The sequence below is a fragment of the Eucyclogobius newberryi genome, unplaced genomic scaffold, assembly GCF_026437365.1.
Source record: "Eucyclogobius newberryi isolate DKJ021-1_F unplaced genomic scaffold, fEucNew1.0.hap1 SCAF_21, whole genome shotgun sequence".
NCBI lineage: Eukaryota > Metazoa > Chordata > Actinopteri > Gobiiformes > Gobiidae > Eucyclogobius > Eucyclogobius newberryi.
The window spans coordinates 21,171,781-21,193,134 of NW_027315846.1; the positions used below are offsets into that span (position 1 = coordinate 21,171,781).

A 21,354-nucleotide genomic window follows, 5' to 3' on the forward strand; every position below is an offset into this window, starting at 1 on the left:
GAAAACCTTTTTGCTTAACATACAGTAAGTGTAGAATAGTAAGGCATTTTAAAACATAACAATATGAATATAATGTAACTGTCCTTATTAACACTTACTCTAATGTGCATAATCGATTCCATTGGTTAAAAATATGTTTAAGCTAACTCAGTCAGGCTGAGAAATAGATTTTCAAAGTTAGGGGCCAGGGGGCCCCCTATCTAAAAAAGTTAGGGGCCCCCCAGCAATTTCACGGGCCCACATAAGAACAAGATATTTTTTTTGTTTTAAACCTCGTTATTAGCATGTAAAACAATTTAAAGTACTTTTATCTTGTATTTGATATGAAGAGCACGAATACTGAATTCTATAAACCAGAGATCATGATCTTTAATACTGTTTAATTCAATATAATAATGTTTCTTAGATACAAAATAAATACTGTTGTATACAGCATTTAACACAAGGAGATCTTGTGGAATACATAAAATCACAGCCTAGAAAATAAACTACAAACATATATACATTACCCCGATGCTAACAACTCCAAAGGGGGCGGGGCCCTTGGATACTTCCACATTGACACAGCTTTTGTTGCAAACAACTTCAAAAAGACTGAATATTGGACTCAGTAGAGATTGACGCCCGCCAACCTAGATATCACTTTTGGGGCAAAATTAGACCGGGCATTTCACCCAAACGCGACCGAACGCAACGGCCAATCAGATGCCCGCTTTCATCGAAATTAGATCACGGACACCGCTCGGCCAATGAGAAGCGAGAATACTGCGAAGTGGCATGGCTGTCAATACGAAACTTAAGCGATGAAAATGCCAAAATATAGCCAAATTACTAGTTAAATCTTGTTTTTTTTCGAGGAATTTCGATACAGGGGCACGGCGGGTCCCCTCCTAATTCAAACCCCGGGCCCGCCGGCAATTTGAGGGCTTACGGGCCCCGGGCCCCCGTCTATTTCGCAGTCTGTCAGTTAGTAAATGTGTCTGTGGATGATTGATCGAAACGCTTGTAAATAGTTACTGATTTTGTTGCTCTTTTGTTGCAGCTGCCTCTGGATTTCCAGGAGCGCCTCAGTTCCCACATTGAGAAACACGGCGGCAGTGGAGCGGCCATGGTGTGTCACTCCAGTTACTCTGATGCAGTCCCCACATCTCTGATTGCACAAGTTCTGGAGAAGCCTGAGCCGGGCAGCAGCTGTCCTGTGAGCCGATCGTCCAGCCCGCAGAGAGACGGAGACTTCCTGAGCGGGACTGCCAGCACTGACCAGCTGAACCGCCGCGCGGCCCACAAAACCTCTGACCTGTACTGCAGCGACACTGCCCTCTACTGCCCAGAGCGCTGGCAGGACACAGAGCGTAGACAAAGTGTGGACCTTCATGGGCCTGGGATACTCCAGCTCCACATCCACAACTCCACTGACAGCAACCCAGAGGAGGCCTACAATTCAGGGAGCTTCTCCCCCCAAGAGCCTGCCTCGTCCTTCCATCATCACGATGAGTTTGCCCCAGGCAGTCTTCCTATGTCGAGCTCCTACTCCAGCTTCAGCCTGGCCTCTGACGACAAAGGTGTGGGTGGTGGAGGAGGCGGCCACATTGCTAACAGCACTTTGTCCTCCTCTCACCAGGGTCTGTACACAGAATGGCGAGATGGTGGGGACTACAAAAGTTTGACTCCTTATGAAAAAGACAGCTTGAGCTTCCCCAAATCTCTCAGCATTCAGCACATGGCAGTACCCAGGAGCCCACAGAAAGGCAGTTCACCTTCTTACACGCGAACGGCCTCTTGCTTCAGCGAACCCTACCATTCCAGCAGTCCACGTCTGGCCTCCTCTCACAGCATGGGCTCGACTAGTGGGCTTGCTCAAGGGCACAGCGCCAGAGGGGACGTCCAACTCTCTGAAGATGATCTTAATAACCGTTGGAGACAGCTTAGCGTGGAAGATGTCAACACCTTGTCTTCATCTTCCTACCGTGATTTGAGCGGAAGGGTTTCTCCGTACAGTTTCTCAGAACGACACTTTGTCATGGGTCCTTCCAAGTCCAAGAACATCTACAGCAGCTTCCAGGAAGGTGATGACGTCTTCCACAGCCGGGTTCTTGACCAGTGTTTCGGAATAGGGACACCTTCTCCAAATCTCAGCTCCAAGCCTATGGAACATCGCAAGAAGTACAGCCAGGATCCTGATTGTGGCCTGTTCCTCTCAGGGAGTTCCAAAGACAAAAATGGAGGCAGGGTAACAACAGGAGGAAGTAGTTCTAAGAAGGACTATGTCAATTTGAGTGGGGACAGCTCCGGTGAGTCCTTACACCAAAGTTCTCTGGAGGCTTCCAGTCTGCAGCACTACCCCAGCCCAAGGCCCGTGGTCAAGCCACGTCCAAGCTCCAGCTCGGCTCTCACTGCTGGCCCCGCGCTCCCCAAGAAGACCTCCCCCAGATACCAAAAGTTTGGAAGCACAGGACTGACCCGAAAAGACAGTCTGACAAAGGCACAACTGTATGGAACTCTTCTGAACTGATCTCCAAACATTTAATGCATGATGGTTTCTAATTACTGTACTGTATGTTCCTGGAGTCGCCATACTCACCTGTGATTGGGTATTGAAATGTTTTATGTAACTTAGCCAAGGCACGTTTTACACTCTTTAACACCTTTTCTACTATGTGTCATCCAATGGTGTAGCTAAGTGAGACCAGATGTTCACTTCCCATTACTTTCACTGATGATGGTAATTGGAGCCACTGGGACAATTGGGATCCCAACACAGAGCCAGCTTCCTCCTCCAGAAGAATAAAGTCATACCAGCAAAGGACCATTAATTCTCACTTTAACGCATACAGTACCAGTAATGTGTCTAATGAGGAAGCTTAATTACTGCTATTCAATGATGTGGGAAGTTGGATAAGACTTTGACTGTGACGGAAAACAATACCGTAATAAAGCCTCAAATAAAACCATACAGAAAGTAAAGTGGAGAAAGTTGCTGTTTGCAAACCTTTTAGATGAGTTTAAAAAATGTATGGCCAATGACTACCAATATCTGATATGGGTGTTGTTGCTGTGGTCAACACCGATGACGATATTGATATGAAGATGTGGAAAAAAACAAGGAGGAACTGGAAATGTGCCCAAACGTATTTGATTTCATGGTACCAATATTTGCACTCATGTGTCGAACATCCGTAAAGAATGACAGATCAGTGACTGGACAAGGTTCTAATAAATAAACCATGGATTATTCAACAGAAGGGTAATTACGTACAGTACAAGCAAGTTTTGGGATACTACTGTGAATGTCACCATGACGATAAGGCTGCATGCTGTCTAGTTTGACAGCGTGCATGTTCACATACGCAGTGTAGATTCTCAGGGGATACTTGTCCCATTTTGCATTACAAATTGTCCCAATCACTCTGCGAATATGTACAATGAATATACCCTTTATTGTACAATTCAGATTCAATGTAGTGATTAGGGGCTAAAATGAAAAGGTTATTTGCTATATTTAGAAATAATAGCGAAACTGCACATGTCCGTTAGAGCTAATATGGTTTCCCTCTGACGGAAAGCTGTGAAAATGCCTTAAACCTGTGCAGACTGGTCTCCTTCAGGCGCTGTGTACATATGTATAGCTGCTGTATGTTTGTCCTGTTTTCGTCACTCCTTTACCTCTCAAAGACTACTCTGGATGTTTGATTTCAAATTTTACTTTTAGCCAATGACAAAGCAACAACAAAGCTAACCTGGCACAGTGTGAGGTGCCGTCCCCAAGCTTGGAACTGCCGACACAAATAAACAAAAGTACAGAGATATCCTTCAGGTTTGAGAAAAGTAGAAAATGTCACTTTGGAAAAAACGATGAATTAAAGAACGGTTGTTTCAAACGCAGTGACAGACAGAATGCTGTGCCTGGAAAGACAAGTCACCCAAGATAAAACGTGATCATTTGAAGGGAAATTGCCTAAAGCTTGGGCCGGTTGATGCCATGTTCTGTACAGTGCTTCCAGTATGGCTAGCTTTCTAGATCTGGAGGGATTGGTGACAGAAGCTAGCTCAACAATCAGCACTTTTTTCCGCTCTCCTACCTCTCCCATTCCCGCAGATCCGGCAAAATGGCTCAAGGCTGTTTAAGATTTCAAAAACACATCCTTCTCGCTCCACAACTTTGACAAAGTTTGCAAAAGTTTAACTCCCGTCCCGCCCGCCCAGGATTCACAAACGTGTACAACCGTGTGAGAGGTTTCTATTTTGTGAAATGATTTATAAAAAGCTATATACATACTTATCGTTGTATTTAGATGTAAAGGATCCTGTTTGCATTCATGTTGTATTTATCAAAGTTCGGACCCTGAATGAAGAGTCGTCGTGTTCTGTCCTACCTCTACCCAGGATCAGCCTGTCTCAATGTCCATGTCAGCAAGTCTGTCTGATGCATGGTTCTATATATTTTGCACAGTTTATTTACTGAATAAAGATGGGTATTGGGAAAATTACTCCTATGTCTAATTGTATTATTTTATTGATTTATTTTTAAAGTTGAAAACATAATAGACAGACTCTGGTTGACCAATAATTGTGTGAAAAACCTGAGTGAAAGTAAATAGTATTCGCACTAATGAGTTCTTATAGGAAAGGTACACTGTTTCTTTTCTGTTGGATGGTCCGCCAACTGCTCGACTTTGGCGTTAAATGTGTTCGTCTCCATGGAAACAAGCAGGTGTAACCACTAGCTAAGTTGCAGGTCAGATCTGTGAAGAAGAAAGCTCATTAGAATATATTCTGTTTAGGTTAAGTTTTAGCATTAAGACAACTATAAATGTACAGGATAACTCAAATTAGTTTATAATAGACTAAACTTTATTGTCATTACACTTGGAAGAACTGTGCAATGAAACAAGAGGGGCCCAAACTTTAGTTCTCGCCAGGTCAAAATTGATACTTTTTAGAGGGCAAATAACAATGTTTTGAATGTTAATAGTGCAGGTTTTTTTTTTTTAAAGAAATTTGTATTTAAACTGCATTTAATTATTGTCCTGGAATGGAGAATATATTGGTTTGGTATTTCTTTCAACATGATGTGTCATAATTTCATCTGGATAATGCCTGCATTCTTGACACAATGTAGAATACGAAACTCATGACAAGGTAAACTGTAAGACTCTCAGACCGCTCCCACAGTCCTGCACAGTCCTGCTAAGTCCTGCACAGTCCTGCTAAGTCCTGCTAAGTCCTGCTAACCAGAGTCCCAGATCAAGGCTCCAAACCCAAACCTTGCATGAAGAAAAAAAACAGATAGGCAACAACAAAGAAATTGCAGCCTATTTTAAATATGTAAGGATGATAGCCCTCATAGCTTGGCTCTTCTCCAATAGTTTTAGGGCACGTGCTCCCCCTGTACGTGGCTAATTGTTATTTTGGATTTTCCCAATCTACGAGATTAACAACCCCAAACCTATAGCTCTCTCCTATATAAACCCCTTTTGTTATTTTCTTCCAATAAAATCTATCCAATTTTAGATTAACCAATTCAAATTAGGCCCCAAGTAAAAGGTCACTGCCCCTACTTTGCTACAATGCTACTTCTGTTTTTCTATTGTGACCGCTGTTTGACCCCTTCAGGCAGTGGCATTGACCACTGCTCGATCTGTGTGAGTCAGCTGTCTAGGGCGACCAAAGAACCACTACACTTCATCCTTCAGTGGTCGGCCCAGACTAGGACTAATTGGGCCGTCAAACTGCATGATGTAATTCAAGACTTCATTAGATAGATCGTCAAATTAAAAGTAAAAGAAACATTGATAATCAAAATATTAACCATATAGGCCGTTGCTCTAAAGTTTTAGCATAGACTATAATGCAAAATAACCCTTGATGTTACACCCTTATATGGTGTTATTATAAAGCTTCTGGAAACGCTTGCAGCAGGGCCAGGATCGAAAAAAGGCTGTTCAAGTGGTTTCTCGTCATTACAAAACTGGAATATTTCGCTGGTCTCAACAAGACAAGTCAAATTTGAATGTGAATTAAATAATTTAACAGATCTTGGAACTTCTGGCTTTTCTCTGGCTTTTCACTGGCTTTTAGCAGCTTTGCTCTGGCTTTTTACAGCTTGTTTTCTGGCTGTTCTCAGGCTTTTCTCCGACCTTAATTCCGCTTTGTTCTGGCTTTGTTCTGGCTTTGTTCTGGCTTTTCTGCAGTTTTTATTTGGCTTCATATTTGTTTATTATTGGCTTCTTCTGTGTAGATATCTCCCTGTGCGTAGACCATTACAAGACTGGAATATTTGAGTCAGGCAGTGGCACAGAGGAGCTACTGTCCAGTGAGCATTATGGCTGAGATTTTTCAACAATAGATAGCCTAAAGATGCTGTTAAAATAAATAAATCAAGTAAAAATCTGTGCAAGTGGCGTATCCTCCTCCAGAAAAGTTACATAGTGCACCTTTAAGGATAGATCAAAACCCTGCCTAAGGCCTAAAGTCACTAGGATAGGCTCCAGTCACCCGCGAGCCCGAAAGGGAACAAGCTGTAGAAAATGGATGGATTGATGGACAAATAAAAACAGCTTTCATTATTGTGTTTTAAATTGTATCTATTAATTATTAGAGAGCACACTATGTCGGAGTGCACTGGATGTAACAACTCAACTGGCTGTCTGAAGTCAAAGTGAGCATGCTTGAATGTAAAGAACCAAGATAAAGCTGCGTCAAGTTGTTTTCCTCTGAAGTAGGCCACAAGGCACATTCTGACCCTCGCAGTCGTGTGCAACATTGTGAATATTAAGTCATTGTGTGGCTCCATTAGCTGCTGCACACAATAAGACCTACAGAGATGAATCTTTCGGTCATATTTTCCTTTTGTTATAATGGAATTTTAGAAACACGTTTAAATTGTAACCCTATTATAGAGATGTATTATGTTTTAATATTTAACGTATATGCTGTGCTCAATAAAACAATACATTCAGCCTACATAATAGATTGTATTCATGCCTCAAACAGCATGCCTGTTAAAACCCGAATACTTCAAAAACAGAAATACTGTAATGACTCGTGTCAAGAGGAGCTCCCGCCAGAGGAGCCAGTGAGAATCCACTTTAATGGCCAAAAGCTTTCGATCCCTGCTACTCTCTATTATGCTCTTGTATAAACAACAAATAGCCCACTACCCACAGGTTCCAAATACACATTTGATCTCCCAAGCAAGAAGACCATAAGGGGGTTCACAAAAACTCCAGTGCTCTGCCACTGCTCTGTCAGACTCCAGTTTTCTTTTCTTCTTTTTTTTTATTTATAAAAAAATCAAACACACAAAAACAAACATGGTGTTATGAAAAAACGTGACACATTTTTCCAACAAAACTCTCAGATATGTGACTTTGTGGACCTCCACAGGCTTCACTCTTTGGCCAGACTCCAGTTCTGCTTCATCAAACTGTAGAATGTCTATTTATTGCAAATTTGAATCAGAAAAAAGTACATATAACAGACCTATACTAAACTATAGTATGACAGAACATTTGTATGAGCCAGCACTATTAACATATTGAAATGTTACTATACATTTTAAGATATGTTAACTTAAAGAGCTTTAAGTAAAGTGCGAGATAATGCCATACTGTGTAACATTCTTGGCATTGCAAAAACATCTCCATGAGACAAACACGTGGCTAAACTCCCACCAGAAAAGTTACCTAGTATACCTTTAAGAGAAATATATATACTACATACATAACCTACTCCTGCATAGATACAGGGGAAACGTTCCAAAAGTAACATTTCCGTTTTCTGAAAATCTACCATACAAAATAATACTGCAAAAGTTGCAAATTGTGTGAAAAGTTCAGGTAGCAGTCAGCAAGAAAACAAAAAACAAAGCTAGATTCTTTTTAACAGACATGTTATAATCTTTCATCAACACTGTGAGACGTTATCCATTCATCTTCAACAACACTGCTACAATTTGCTGAGCTTCACTTTTTTGAATCAATAAAAAAGCTGAAAGCAAACGTCCCCAGCGGCCAGACAGCACAGACTGGAAGAAAGACGTTCTGTGTTCTGTTCTTCAGGTTGATTGGCAGAAATTTTGGAGCAAAGTGTAGCTGCTTTTGACGGATGTCGTGGTGGTTGTGTACTTCTTGCTCGTCTCTCTGCGATGGCATTGTGAAAGGAAATGTCATATCAGAGGGAGGAGAACGAACAAAAAGGCCTTGGGAAAGTGATGTGTTTGCAGAAAGACAAATGAAAAACAGCAAAGATAAGAAAATGCTGAGAGATTTTTCTATTTTGGCTCAGGATAAAAACTTCAAAAAACACAAAGCCGAGGGGGCAGAGGCGGAGAATACAGCGGGTATTGATGTAGCCGATGAGACACAAAAGTCATTATGGCAAAATGTGCAGAGTGGACAAACATGCTGATGGCACAATCTCACTTAAAAGCTTTTGTCGATTGCCATTTTTCAAGGTCTGGTGCATAACATCGTCAGATAAGTACGCCGTGATTAATCCATCAGATGTATTTGCTGTATGCTAATTCAATCAGCTTTGAAATTGATTAGTTGAGTGCATTTATGATACATACATAAATAATGAAATGATAAGGATTTATGTGACTATTGAGAGCCAAAGGAACAACAATTCCAAGGAAACAAGGAGGAGGAGGCGGAGTACGAGTCAGGTTTGTGGAGATGCAAGCTTGCTCACAGAAAGGACAAAGGTTTTCATACAAAACAAAAAGTAGTACAACAAAAAAACTTAATTTGAGTCTATTTATTGGCTGAAGAGTTATGTCCTGGGACTTGAAACGTTGCTTTTCTATCCGACCCTTTGACCCTCCATCGCCCAGACCACACTCAGATCACAGTCCACATCCTCAGCCCTTTTTCACCCGGAGTGTGGCTAATCACCTCTTGTCCCAGTCACACCCAGACCTTGACCTCTCCGTCCCAGGCGCAGGTTGCCGCGGTGGTGGGCAGGACGGGGTGAGGAGCGACGCACACGCAGGCCTGGCTATGGGCTCGGAGCGTGTGCACCATCTGACCGCAGTGGAAGTCAAAGAAATGAGCCGAGCCGCTGGAGCTGCCCGAGGCCAGGAGGGTACCGTCTGCCGAGAAACTGCACTGCACCGCGAAGCCCTCCACCTGAGAGGCAAACGCGTTCGATTAGCTGCGCAGCATTAGCCACATTCGTTTGCGTAAAAAATGTAAACAAGTCAGATAATTGGACAGCGGTAATGGAGTTAATGAACTTAAGGATTAGAAAATGCTATAATAACAATGGCAAAAAGGGGCATTCGAAATTAAGTAAAACAAGTTATAAAGTATAGACCATAAAGGTTAAAGGTCCTATTATGCATTATCCAGACATTTTAAACGAGGCTACAAACAATTGCTGCTAACGTTGGTTTAGTGAATGCAAATTGAGCTCTAAGATGATCAGTACATGTCTGGTGAAGATATATAGAGGAGGCCAAATTATACTGTGTGTTTTATTCTTTAAAAAAAGGTAGAAAAAGCTTAAATCTGCCATAAGAAAAACAAATAATGTGAACAAAAACGTGATAGATGGTTTACAGTAACAGATTTGTCTCCATAATGCGCATAAAACATGCCTGTGAGCTGATGGAGTCATTGAATGGTACTTGGTGAAGGGCGTTATTTTAATCTAGTTGCAGTGGAGTGTATTGACCCTCCGGACACAGCCACAGACCTTGTGTCCTTCATATCTGCGCCTCTTGTTCATCTTATAGGGGCGCTGGCAGGAGAACAAGGCCATGTAGTTTCCATTGGTCTGGGCCACAAAGGAATCCTCTACTGGATGGAGAGCCAGGCTGGGGCAAGTGAAGCGTTCCTGAAAATATTTGAAATAGTCATTTTATTGGCATGAAATGAGTGTGGCGTTAAACTTTCTGTGACAAGTGTGTGTGATCCAGACATGCGTAAGACTTGTTCCGTGGTAAATCAGTTATAGTGAGTGTTAATTTACTGTTTATAGTCCAAAATTATATCATATAATAGTTATTTTAATGTGAACGGAAACAAAAACATCAGGATAATTTCCAACATAACTTAGACGTGGATTAAGTCACTTTTCTGGTGGAGAGATTGCCTTTTACAGTGGAGTGCAGTTGTCTGTGGAGACCCTGAGACCCTAAGAACGCACATTGTTAAAGGTATTTTAGCAATAAAATAAAAACCTACAAATGATTAAAGGCAAGATAGGCAAGTGTAATATCATACAGCGGAAAATTTGAGGAAAAGCGATAACGTGCCCCATGAGACAAGCACGTGGCAGACCCTCCACCAGAAAAGTTACAACCTCATAATAGTGTTGGCCGAAGGATGTCTGGGGGTCTCTTTATCAATAGGCACATGCGAACAAGTTTATAAATACACAGTAACTTAAACTACACTGCTTTGTCCACATTATTGAGGAGGCAGTAGGTGTGTTCTCTCACATGGTAAATCTGGTTGGAGGTCTGGGCTGTGGTGTGGTAGTCCCAGGCGATCAGAGTGCGGTCAGCAGAGTCTCGGCTCACACAGTCGGTGCTGCTGATCAGCTCCTGTCCTCCCCTCAGGAACAGGACGTCCAGGGTCTGCAGCACGGCCGCTCTGTACTCCCTCACCACCTGGCGAAGCGAACACAAGCTTCAGCCAGGCCTCGCCAGACTGAAATGTGGGGCAGTGAAGTGGAGTGTGTTGTATTGTAAAGCCAGGCTGAAATATAAGACTCTTTAGTAAACTATCTCATCGTAGTGGTTTGGGTGAGTATTTAAACATATGGTCACTTTATGGCACTTCCTTATGATTAATGGATCAGTCACCAAAAAGACGTGTGTTTCTAAGATGTCTCTTGAAAAATACAATTTACAACTTCTTTGTTTTAACCTCTATGGCTTTTATTTTTCCCCACAAAGGACACATTTGAGCTGTTTTGCCATCTTGTCGCCTTTAATACAGCCCTTTATGCATTTAGCGACATTTTAGTTGGATGAATAACTATGAAATATATGAAATGCATTTATTGATTCCAAATAAGACTTGTGACAATAATGACAACTTCCCTCTTTGCGCCGGATTTCCTAAGGGAGAGTTATATTGTCTTTAGTATTCTGACATGAATCATATTATGAGAGCCTTTTTATGGTATTCTGTCAATGCAACCTGTCAGAGAAAATGCCCAAAGACAGGATGATTCAAATGGACTCTGCATCGTTCATGGCATTTTAGAATATGTTATCATACATTCAGATAAAAGGGCATGGGCCTATATATATCTATGGGAGACTCATAAATTTGCCATATTAATATTTTGGCTAAAAGGGTTTTCAGATGAAAACAGCGATGTCTTTTGTGATTGAATAAGGCCACTGCTTTTTACCTCAATAGAGAAAAGGTCATTTCACTTTTTTTCCCAGACAGGTGAGCACAAAGAATAGTACTTGCTTTGTCTGGTTCTATGCTAGTGTTGATAACGCTCAAGATAAAGGTCAAGTTTTATCCTGTTTGCAATTATGTTTGTAATTATCAATACATTTGATTAGTCTAATTTTTATACTTTGGACAATTTGATCAATACCCAATAATTAAAAAGTACACTAAAAAGGAAAGAATTGCACCTTTCCGAAAAAAGTTTTTAAACAATATTTTTATCTTTATCAGAGCTAATATTAACGTAAATACTAATTATTTGTTCTTGGAAATAAAGAAAAAACAAAATGTATACAATAGAATGCAATTATTGCATTCTATTGTATACATTTTGTTTTTTCTTATTCAAATCTGCAGTTAGAAAAGCTGTATAAAACAAATAGACATAAAAAAAGTGTGATAAAATGTGAATATATGATTATATTTCTGTGATATATTTTATCTACATAATAGTGATATTTTATCTGCATCATTAGTCTGAGAGAAGAACGGGTGTGTGACAAACTGCATTTGTGAAGGGGTCGTAAAGATGGGCCAAAGGATGTTTACCCGAGGGGGTGTGACAGCCCAGAGGAGTTTGGGTAATGTTTACCCAAAGCTTGATCTCTACGGAAAAATACCAAGTGCCTTGATGTGAAGCTGACCAATGAGAAATGTGACCCGTCTATTCCACAATATCTAATAAAACCAACCAGCATGGGAAAAAACGGGGTGAGACGCAGGAGGATCACGCAGGCTGCGTACCACAGCCTGCGTGACCCCGTCCCGGCGTTTTCTCCCAAGCTTGCCATACAAATGTCTGATATTTCTGTGTCGTTTCATATTCTAAGTTGAATTGTGTTCTCGATGTGTTACGGAATAGCATCGGTGTATGTCTAATTCCATGACAAAAAGAAACAAACAGAAAAACAGTGAGAATGCAAAAAGCAATAACCCAACATTTTACATTTTGACTGTAGTAGTCTGAATATGATAACAAAATTAGTATCAAACCTTTTGCTCCAATCAACATCAACATTTCTCAAGAAGCTAATGGGGATCTTAATAAACTAAACTAAACATAGACATTTTTGTACCGTGACAACCACACAAAGTACCACAATATCAGCAAAAAAGCCAGTTTCTACCATAGAATTCTTCGCTGTCGACCAGTTCAGTTTCAAAATCGAGTATATTCAGAATGATTTGAACCTAACCTATAGAAAACACTAAGACTTGAACCAACGCACACCCTTTATTATGACCCACAGTGTTTTCTCCCTCCTCCTGTCACTGCCCTCCGCTGTGAAGAACCCGCACTTGAATCTCATTCCACCTCATGCCTGTGCCCGCTACAACCTGACCTCCCGTGTTTGAACCGGAGCCGACAGGTGAGTAGGTCGTTTTCCATCTACTGCTTGTAACCTCTGGACACAGAACACATATCCCCGAGTTTTGACTGACAGGCGCCGTGACCCGAACTCTGCTTTCTCTGCAAATTAAGTTGACACGGACAGACAGAAACACAGCCTCCTGCTCTAAAGACGAGGAGAGGAGAGTCCCCTGAGAGTGACACCGCCGTTTGGATTGTCAGGGTGGGATTACCATATAAAACAGCCTATTAGTTTAATGGCAATATTAGACAGCAGCTTTGCCAGGATGAAATCAAAATGAGCTTTCGACAATTAGAGATAACCTGAGTAATTACGCACATGTATAAGCTGGTATTATCTTAACAATGAAATTAAGCTTGAACAAAATGTGCGTCTCGAAAGCCTTTTCACTGGAGTGGTAAATTATGGTTTAGGCTAATTCAATCAACATTTTAGAGTGAATTAAGATTTTAAGATGCTAAATACAAAACTTTGTGGTTCTTCAAGGGTATTCTGAGACTATAGAGTGATAAATGTATTTAAAAGTAGTGACCAAACAGTGTATTAGGAGTTTTTCCATCAAAATCGCTAAATACTGTATGTATTATTCTAGTGCTACAAACTTCCCCTCTTAGACATTAGGCGTCCATAACGTCAAGGCGTCATAAGGTCAAACAAATCTGAAAAGTCAACATGGCAAAATGATGGAAATATATAGCTAAAATGATCCAGTCCAGTGGAATGTGTATGAACTTTAAAAACATGCAGGAGCTCAAATGTCCTGGTTTCAGCTTGCATAGAGAATATGTTCTAGAATTGTATTGTTATAATTTCAGGTGGTGAGCAGAACCCTATTTTATACAGTATAACTTTATGGAAAATGGTCTATTTATGAAAAACAATTTCACTTTATTTTATTTGTGAAATTAAACAAAAAACAGCTAATTCTAACATTCCAAAAGAATTCTGACCCGTCTTAACCTTTCAAAAGAAGCATTTAGCCCCATTCAAAATAGAAAACATCTCCAAAAAGAAAAATGATTATATATTTCATGTGTTGTGTCTTGATGTAACAATATCACACCATCAAATGAAAAGTACCGTGGTAAAAGTGTGCTCCGGCCCTCTCTCCCTCTGACAGTAGAGGTGGAAATTAACCTTGTGAACCGTGTTGGATGTAATACACACAGCGGCCTACAGGGGGTAATAAGTTTGACCTTGGCGCTGCGAGTGTCCCAGGCCTTCACCGCAGGGCTGTAGCCTCCACACAGCATCACCTCGGGCTGGGACGGGTGCACGGCCACACACATCACTCGGAACTGGGCGTCCAATTTCACAAGTGGATGACCTGTGGGAACGAGCGCCGGGAAATACAGAGGAGAAGTGTTATTCCTGTAGAAGAACCCACCTGCCAAGTCTTAAAATGTAAACCCAGCAAATGTGACCGTCCAGATGCTTTTCTAATTTCTAAAATGAGTTTGAAAACATAAAACTTATAGAATGTTAACAATTACTTCTGTTACTACTCTATCTAGTGGTCATTACTCTTAGTTTAGCAGTTCATATTTCAAACTGATCCCAAATGTTAATACTCTAGGGTTTAAAGACATTCTTGGTGGACTAATGACATCTTCTGTGCCTCTATAAATCAACCAAGCTCTCAAAATGATCAGGTCTCGTGCAAAACACAATAATCTAAACGATTACGAGTAAACAGCATCTTCATAAAGGAAAAAACAGATGAAACTGTCCAGTCACTCCCAAAACTCCATAATCCAATGACTCACTCCACGTTTTCCCCTTTCTGCTGTGGTGCTTTAAAAACCTTATCATCTCAATAAAATAAAATAATTAAATGCTATCATTAATCGATCCTCTGTACTTCTCTTGGCTCCTCTGTGCTTCTCTTTGCTCCTCTGTACTTCTCTTTGCTCCTCTGTACTTCTCTTTGCTCCTCTGTGCTTCTCTTTGCTCCTCTGTGCTTCTCTTTGCTCCTCTGTGCTTCTCTTTGCTCCTCTGTACTTCTCTTTGCTCCTCTGTGCTTCTCTTTGCTCCTCTGTACTTCTCTTTGCTCCTCTTTACTTCTCTTTGTACCTCTGTACTTCTCTTTGCTCCTCTTTACTTCTCTTTGTACCTCTGTACTTCTCTTTGCTGCTCTGTGCTTCTCTTTGCTCCTCTTTACTTCTCTTTGCTCCTCTCTACTTCTCTTTGCACCTCTTTACTTCTCTTTGCTCCTCTGTGCTTCTCTTTGCTCCTCTGTGCTTCTCTTTGTACCTCTGTGCTTCTCTTTGCTCCTCTGTGCTTCTCTTTGCTCCTCTTTACTTCTCTTTGTACCTCTGTGCTTCTCTTTGCTCCTCTGTACTTCTCTTTGTACCTCTGTGCTTCTCTATGCTCCTCTGTGCTTCTCTTTGCTCCTCTGTACTTATCTTTGCACCTCTTTACTTCTCTTTGTACCTCTGTACTTCTCTTTGTACCTCTGTGCTTCTCTTTGCTCCTCTGTACTTCTCTTTGTACCTCTGTACTTCTCTTTGCTCCTCTGTACTTCTCTTTGTACCTCTGTGCTTCTCTCTGCTCCTCTGTGCTTCTCTTTGCTCCTCTGTACTTCTCTTTGTACCTCTGTGCTTCTCTCTGCTCCTCTGTGCTTCTCTTTGCTCCTCTGTACTTCTCTTTGCACCTCTTTACTTCTCTTTGCTCCTCTGTGCTTCTCTTTGTACCTCTGTGCTTCTCTCTGCTCCTCTGTACTTCTCTTTGCACCTCTTTACTTCTCTTTGCTCCTCTGTGCTTCTCTTTGTACCTCTGTGCTTCTCTCTGCTCCTCTGTGCTTCTCTTTGCTCCTCTGTACTTATCTTTGCACCTCTTTACTTCTCTTTGTACCTCTGTACTTCTCTTTGTACCTCTGTGCTTCTCTTTGCTCCTCTGTACTTCTCTTTGTACCTCTGTACTTCTCTTTGTACCTCTGTGCTTCTCTTTGCTCCTCTGTACTTCTCTTTGTACCTCTGTACTTCTCTTTGTACCTCTGTACTTCTCTTTGCTCCTCTTTGCCTCTTTGTTCTCCTCCTTTATGCTAATCTGAAATCCTCGTCTCTGCTTTGCTTCTGTGGACCCTGACATTTCCTTCGTTGCCGTAGTTTCCAGGGAAATGGTAATGAGATCAGGCTTCACACATGCAGGTTTTTCTGGATTATGAGTTTTGTTGGAAAAGAGAAAACAGATCCTTCACACAGTTTAAGAAAGTGCAGTTTAAGAGCTGTCTATTTAATTGTATTGCGATTTAGAGAAATAAGAGAAGCTTTTTTTTTTTTTACTTAGCTCATAACCTTCCTTATCATCATCATTTAAGTTTAACATTTTACATTTTACACTCTGTTCCAGTGCAGTAAATATGGTTAAAAAACAAAGGGACTGAATGTGCTTTTTCGCAAAAAAAACAAAGCTGATTCACTTTTGCATATCTCTTTAAACAATACTCTCTAATAGCCCATTTTCACTCATTTTCAGTGCTTAGACCATAAAAAAAAGAAACAGAGACACAATTCGATCTGCGTGGGAAGCTGCAGTTTGTCATTTTTTGGTGAAACATTCGAGAGATGAATTTGAGTCCGTTTCAGATCGGTGTGTGATTAAATGCTGTTGCATAATAACCACTGCTCACCACAAAGAAAGAAACAGTCCCATTAAACCACAGGACCACAGCCTCTCATTAAAAACGTAAAAGATGTTCAAGTAATTATCCTTAGTATAAATCCCAAACCGCATTTATAGTTTGTAATCCTCGGACACATAATCACTATTAAATGGCTGCACTGTCAACAAAAGGCCAAATGAAGAGAAAAATGTGGAAAAAAGAGCTGAAATTATGGTGAAAAAAATAAACAATGTGCAACAACTTCAAAATACATGCAGTGACGCAGGGGGGAAAAAACTTTAATAAGAGATGGCAAAGCTTTCTGTCTGTTTTAGATAGTCGCAATTGATTTGAAAAGTTAAGTCGAATTGACACATTTTTGCGTTAACTCCAAACTCCCAAATCCTGTTTTTTTTTTTTTTTTTTTTTTTTTTAAGAGGAAGGAGTGGCTTGCCGACTGTCACAACCATAAACAGCTAACTTAAAAAAACATATTTACAGTCACTCTACCACTCATCAACCGAGCAAACACGTCAATCCAGGAAGTGGTGAAGTGTCCTTCCCAACAGCAACTACCAACATTAGGGTTATACAATGCCTGGAAAGTTCAGAATGACATTGCACAGATTGATTTTTTTCATCGTTTTCATCTCCACAAGTTCAGATGAGCATAATTGACAGGTGGATTAGCCAATCAGGGACACGCATGGTCCATCCGTATCAAAACACACTGCTTATGAGGTAAAAAAGGTTAAAAAAAGAAGAAGAAATGAAGTATCATATTGGACTGAAAAACAATGCAGGATTTCTGTGGAATCAATAAGCAAAGCACAAATCTGAGGTGAGAGCAGTTTGATTTAGCTCTAAATGATTAATGAGCTCATTCATGAGTTTCACATGAGACACTGAAATAGACAAATCTGATTGCACGGTTCTGTCTGAGTTTGGCTTCAGAAGTGTGTGTGTGTGTGTGCGCGTGTGTGCGTGCGTGCGTGCGTGCGTATTATGGTTCACAGGCAGGTTACAGCCTCCTTAGCAATGAACACAAGAAAAGGTTATGCTGCTGTACTGGTTTGTGCACATTTCAAAAAAAAATATTTTTAAAAAAGAGATCATTGTCCATATCACCATCCATTTGCTCCTCTGTGCTCCTCTGTGCTCCTCTGTGCTTCTCTGTGCTTCTCTGTGCTCCCCTTTGCTCATCTGTGCTTCTCTTTGTTCCCCTGTGCTCCTCTGTGCTCCCCTGTGCTCCCCTGTGCTCCCCTGTGCTCCCCTGTGCTCCCCTGTGCTCCTCTGTGCGCCCCTGTGCTCCTCTGTGCTCCCCTGTGCTCCCCTGTGCTCCCCTGTGCTCCCCTGTGCTCCTCTGTGCTCCTCTGTGCGCCCCTGTGATCCTCTGTGCTCCCCTGTGCTCCCCTGTGCTCCCCTGTGCTCCTCTGTGCGCCCCTGTGCTCCTCTGTGCTCCCCTGTGCTCCCCTGTGCTCCCCTGTGCTCCCCTGTGCTCCCCTGTGCTCCTCTGTGCGCCCCTGTGCTCCTCTTTGCTCCCCTGTGCTCCCCTGTGCTCCCCTGTGCTCCCCTGTGCTCCTCTGTGCGCCCCTGTGCTCCTCTGTGCTCCCCTGTGCTCCCCTGTGCTCCCCTGTGCTCCCCTGTGCTCCTCTGTGCTCCTCTGTGCGCCCCTGTGCGCCCCTGTGCGCCCCTGTGATCCTCTGTGCTCCTCTGTACTCCTCTGTACTCCTCTGTACTCCTCTGTACTCCTCTGTACTCCTCTTTGCTCCTGTGTAAAAAAAATCAAACATGGACTCAACTTGAAAATCTACAAATTTGACAGAAACTGGACTAAACTGGACTTATATTTTGGACCTTGTTTGCCTTAATTTTCTATTTCTTTGGATGCCTTACGTTCCAAAATTGTTATTTTCAATTTTACCCAACGTGTTTCTTTTTGGTCCTGTCTTGTTTGTTTAATTGTTTGTTTGTTGATTTTATTTTAAATTTGTATTTTTTTAGATAGAAAATAAGAAGAAAAGAAAAAGAAAAGGCACATCCTAGAATCTTGATCATCAAATGCATTGACATTGGTGAAGCTAAATTGTATTTGTAATTTTATAGCAAAACTTAGCACCTAATTATTTTTAATGTATGAAGTCACTTTGTGGGACTGGAGATTAAATTCAAAGCAATTGAATTTATTTTTGCAACGCCCAAAATCACAACAGCAGTTGCCTCGAGGGACGAAAGTGAAAGAACAGATTAAACAATGTTCATAGGGACTTGGCAGTGTCCCAGCATCCCGTGTCCATAGACAAATGTCCTAAGCTCCCCTGTCCTTAGACACTCCTTCTCGCCAGGAAAAACTAACAAACTTTTGGAAAAAGTAGAAATCTTGATGAGTTCCTCAGGGAAAGAGAGCTCCGACTCCCTCAGACGGACAGGCAGACGATAGATAGACGGTGGAGCTGGAGCCACACAGGATGATGTACCACAGATAAAGTAGCAGTAGCTTAATCTTAAAAAGTATAGCTCATTTGTGCTTTTGTAAGATGAAGATATTTGGACATGATGCCTGACAAATAAAGACTAAACTGAACTTGCTGCTTGTTGCCGCACACCTGCAGATTCAGCTCATACTTGTGTTATGTTCTGTCCTATAGCTCTGTTCTATCTCCCGTTCCCATGTGTACACAGTTACTCCTCCCTCCGCGGCGCTCATTAATCTCTTTGAATTAAAACAGGACCAAGGCTTTGGGTGGATCCTCGTTTTCCCTCCAAATCAAGACCCGACGTCTCCACAGAAATCTCCTCTGTGGACTAAGAGAACTGGACTTTTCAAACAAGTGAAGCGCGGTCAGGCTGCAGCAACTTTCCTCCTTAGCAATTTGGGCTAAGTGCTGGATCTGCTCGTTGTTGATTGTTAAATTAATTAAGCAAGACCTCGAGGTGCTCTACCACTTTTGAGTCGTCTTTTTTTTTTTCTCGTTTCCCTGGGAGCTCATTTTGGTCGCACACTGTCAGACGTAATTATTTTGAAAGCTCTCAGTGGTTTGGTTTTGTTGTGGAGGATTACAGTTTTATTTGATTTTGATAAAGACACCTCGGGCCAAAACACTTGTGAAAATCTTTCGTTTGATGTGTCAGATAATCAGCACCCTGTCATGAGCCGGAGAGGAGGGGGAGAGAAGAAGGGACCAAAATGGGGGCAAAAGAAGGAGCTGAATTTGTTGTGAAATATGGGCCTGGTGTGATGATATATTTTAAGTGCTGTTGAGAAAAGTGACAGGTTTGGTAGTGTACAGTTTGTAAAGACTGAATAGAAATACTTCTAAAATTGTAAATTGTCTATATTTGAAGAATATCTTTAGAGTTTGAAGAAGACATGTTGTGCTTTTGTCTACTGTAGAGTTATCATGATGACGGCACCAACTTATTTGTTTTTCTTCTTTCTTTTGTACTAAAATGTCTACAGGACGCTGTCGATTCCTACTTGCATCACAGTTTAAGAAAAAAGAGAATTAAGTAAGAGCAGGGGTCATGTATCAGTGATCGGTGAAAGCAGGAAGAGTCTTGACTCCAGGAGAAAAGACTCAAACATGCAAATTTGAGTGGGTAAATGAGAAGATTATTAAATAAATTAGGACATGGTTAAACACTCTTAAAACCTTTTGGAAAAGCAATGCTTATGTCACATACACATGTAAGCAGAAATGTGTTGGTGCCTCTGAGTAACATTCACAAGCACATTCACACCAAGTGAGAAAGGTGAGAAGCAGATGGGCGATGCAGTAGCAGGTAACAGAGTTCAGAGCCACTTGTCCTGTAATGTGGATCATACAGAAGCATGCTCCAGGCCTCCCATAGTCTACAGAGACCTGTAATTATCAGCTCAGCTTCTCATCAAGGCCTGTTCATCTCTGAAGTGTTGCTCAATGCAGTACTCTGTAGCATATACTTAGAGCAGGGGACTTTTGGTATGTACAACTTAAAAGAAGGAGAAAATTTTGATTTGAATTAAATCCATAAAAGCTGCTGTCCATGATTTTCAGAATAATGAGAAATTAGAAACGATTAAGAATTCAATGCTAAATGTGATATATTTTGAATGGTGCAAAGTCCTCAAAATGTTGCCTATTTGTGTGTTTCACCTTCTTGTTGTATGCAACATCATCAGGACTTAAGGATATAACAATGTTTTGAATTTCTGATCATTTTGAAAACCATGGATAACAGGACTGCACAAAGGACAGGGTTTCAGATGTCACAGTGTTCAAAGACCAATCATTTTAACACAAATGGACACAATGTTTACAAAAACAGTGTCTGGATGACTCCCTTTGAAACCTTTTTTACCATTAACCACTTCTGTCCAAATGAGGGATTACAACAACAACATCCTGTTTCGAAGAAGTATAAAATACATATTATTAAAATGCAGAGTTTTGTATATGGCGAGTTCTAGGGTTTAGTCACAAAACCCATTTAATGGTTCAACATTTGACTTTACCTTTCAGATATTTCTTATGAGAATAAAGGGGAATCAATAGAAAAAACTGGTCACAAGAACTGCAATCACACTAAGGTTCTAAAACTGACAGAACGTGTTTGTTTGTTTGTTTGTTTGTTTGTTTGCTTGTTTGTGATATAGGTCAGTGTAATCCCTCATTTGTCCTGGAGTGTTCCATTTTAGAAAACGATTTAAGGGTGGTCATCTGGACGTTATTTTTTAAATGTAAGACGTTTCAACTGTCATGGAACTGGACTGACTTTCTGTTTGGTTTGAGGGATAATTTTTTTTAGCACATTCATGGTGATATCTTACATACATGTTTTAAATTCAAGTGCTGACTTTACTCAGACAAAAATATATAAAACTCACAGGTGAAATGTTTTTTTTTAATTAAATGGAATTGCTACTGTTGTTACCAAATATTTTGCTCCTGTATCTGTACTTTTACTAAAGTAACAA

General features: G+C 41.0%; 2 protein-coding genes across 4 annotated transcripts in view; one reads left to right on the plus strand and one right to left on the minus strand.

Moving 5' to 3' along the window:
* LOC140370674 (brain-enriched guanylate kinase-associated protein-like) overlaps positions 1–3,043 on the plus strand; it is a 108,458-nt gene extending 105,415 nt beyond the window's left edge. For all 3 annotated transcript variants that reach the window (XM_072457873.1, XM_072457874.1, XM_072457875.1), the window contains one exon: positions 1,043–3,043. In XM_072457873.1, coding sequence (XP_072313974.1) covers positions 1,043–2,512 — 1,470 coding nt within the window. In that variant the 3' untranslated portion in view covers positions 2,513–3,043. The remainder of the gene's footprint in view (positions 1–1,042) is intronic.
* A 5,711-nt stretch (positions 3,044–8,754) lies between these two features.
* The window catches only part of wdr25 (WD repeat domain 25), a 31,831-nt gene continuing 19,231 nt past the window's right edge, over positions 8,755–21,354 (minus strand). The window contains exons 4-7 of the mRNA XM_072458100.1: positions 13,990–14,120; positions 10,448–10,618; positions 9,700–9,840; positions 8,755–9,131 (exon numbers count right to left, since the gene is read on the minus strand). Coding sequence (XP_072314201.1) covers positions 8,910–9,131; positions 9,700–9,840; positions 10,448–10,618; positions 13,990–14,120 — 665 coding nt within the window. The 3' untranslated portion in view covers positions 8,755–8,909. The remainder of the gene's footprint in view (positions 9,132–9,699; positions 9,841–10,447; positions 10,619–13,989; positions 14,121–21,354) is intronic.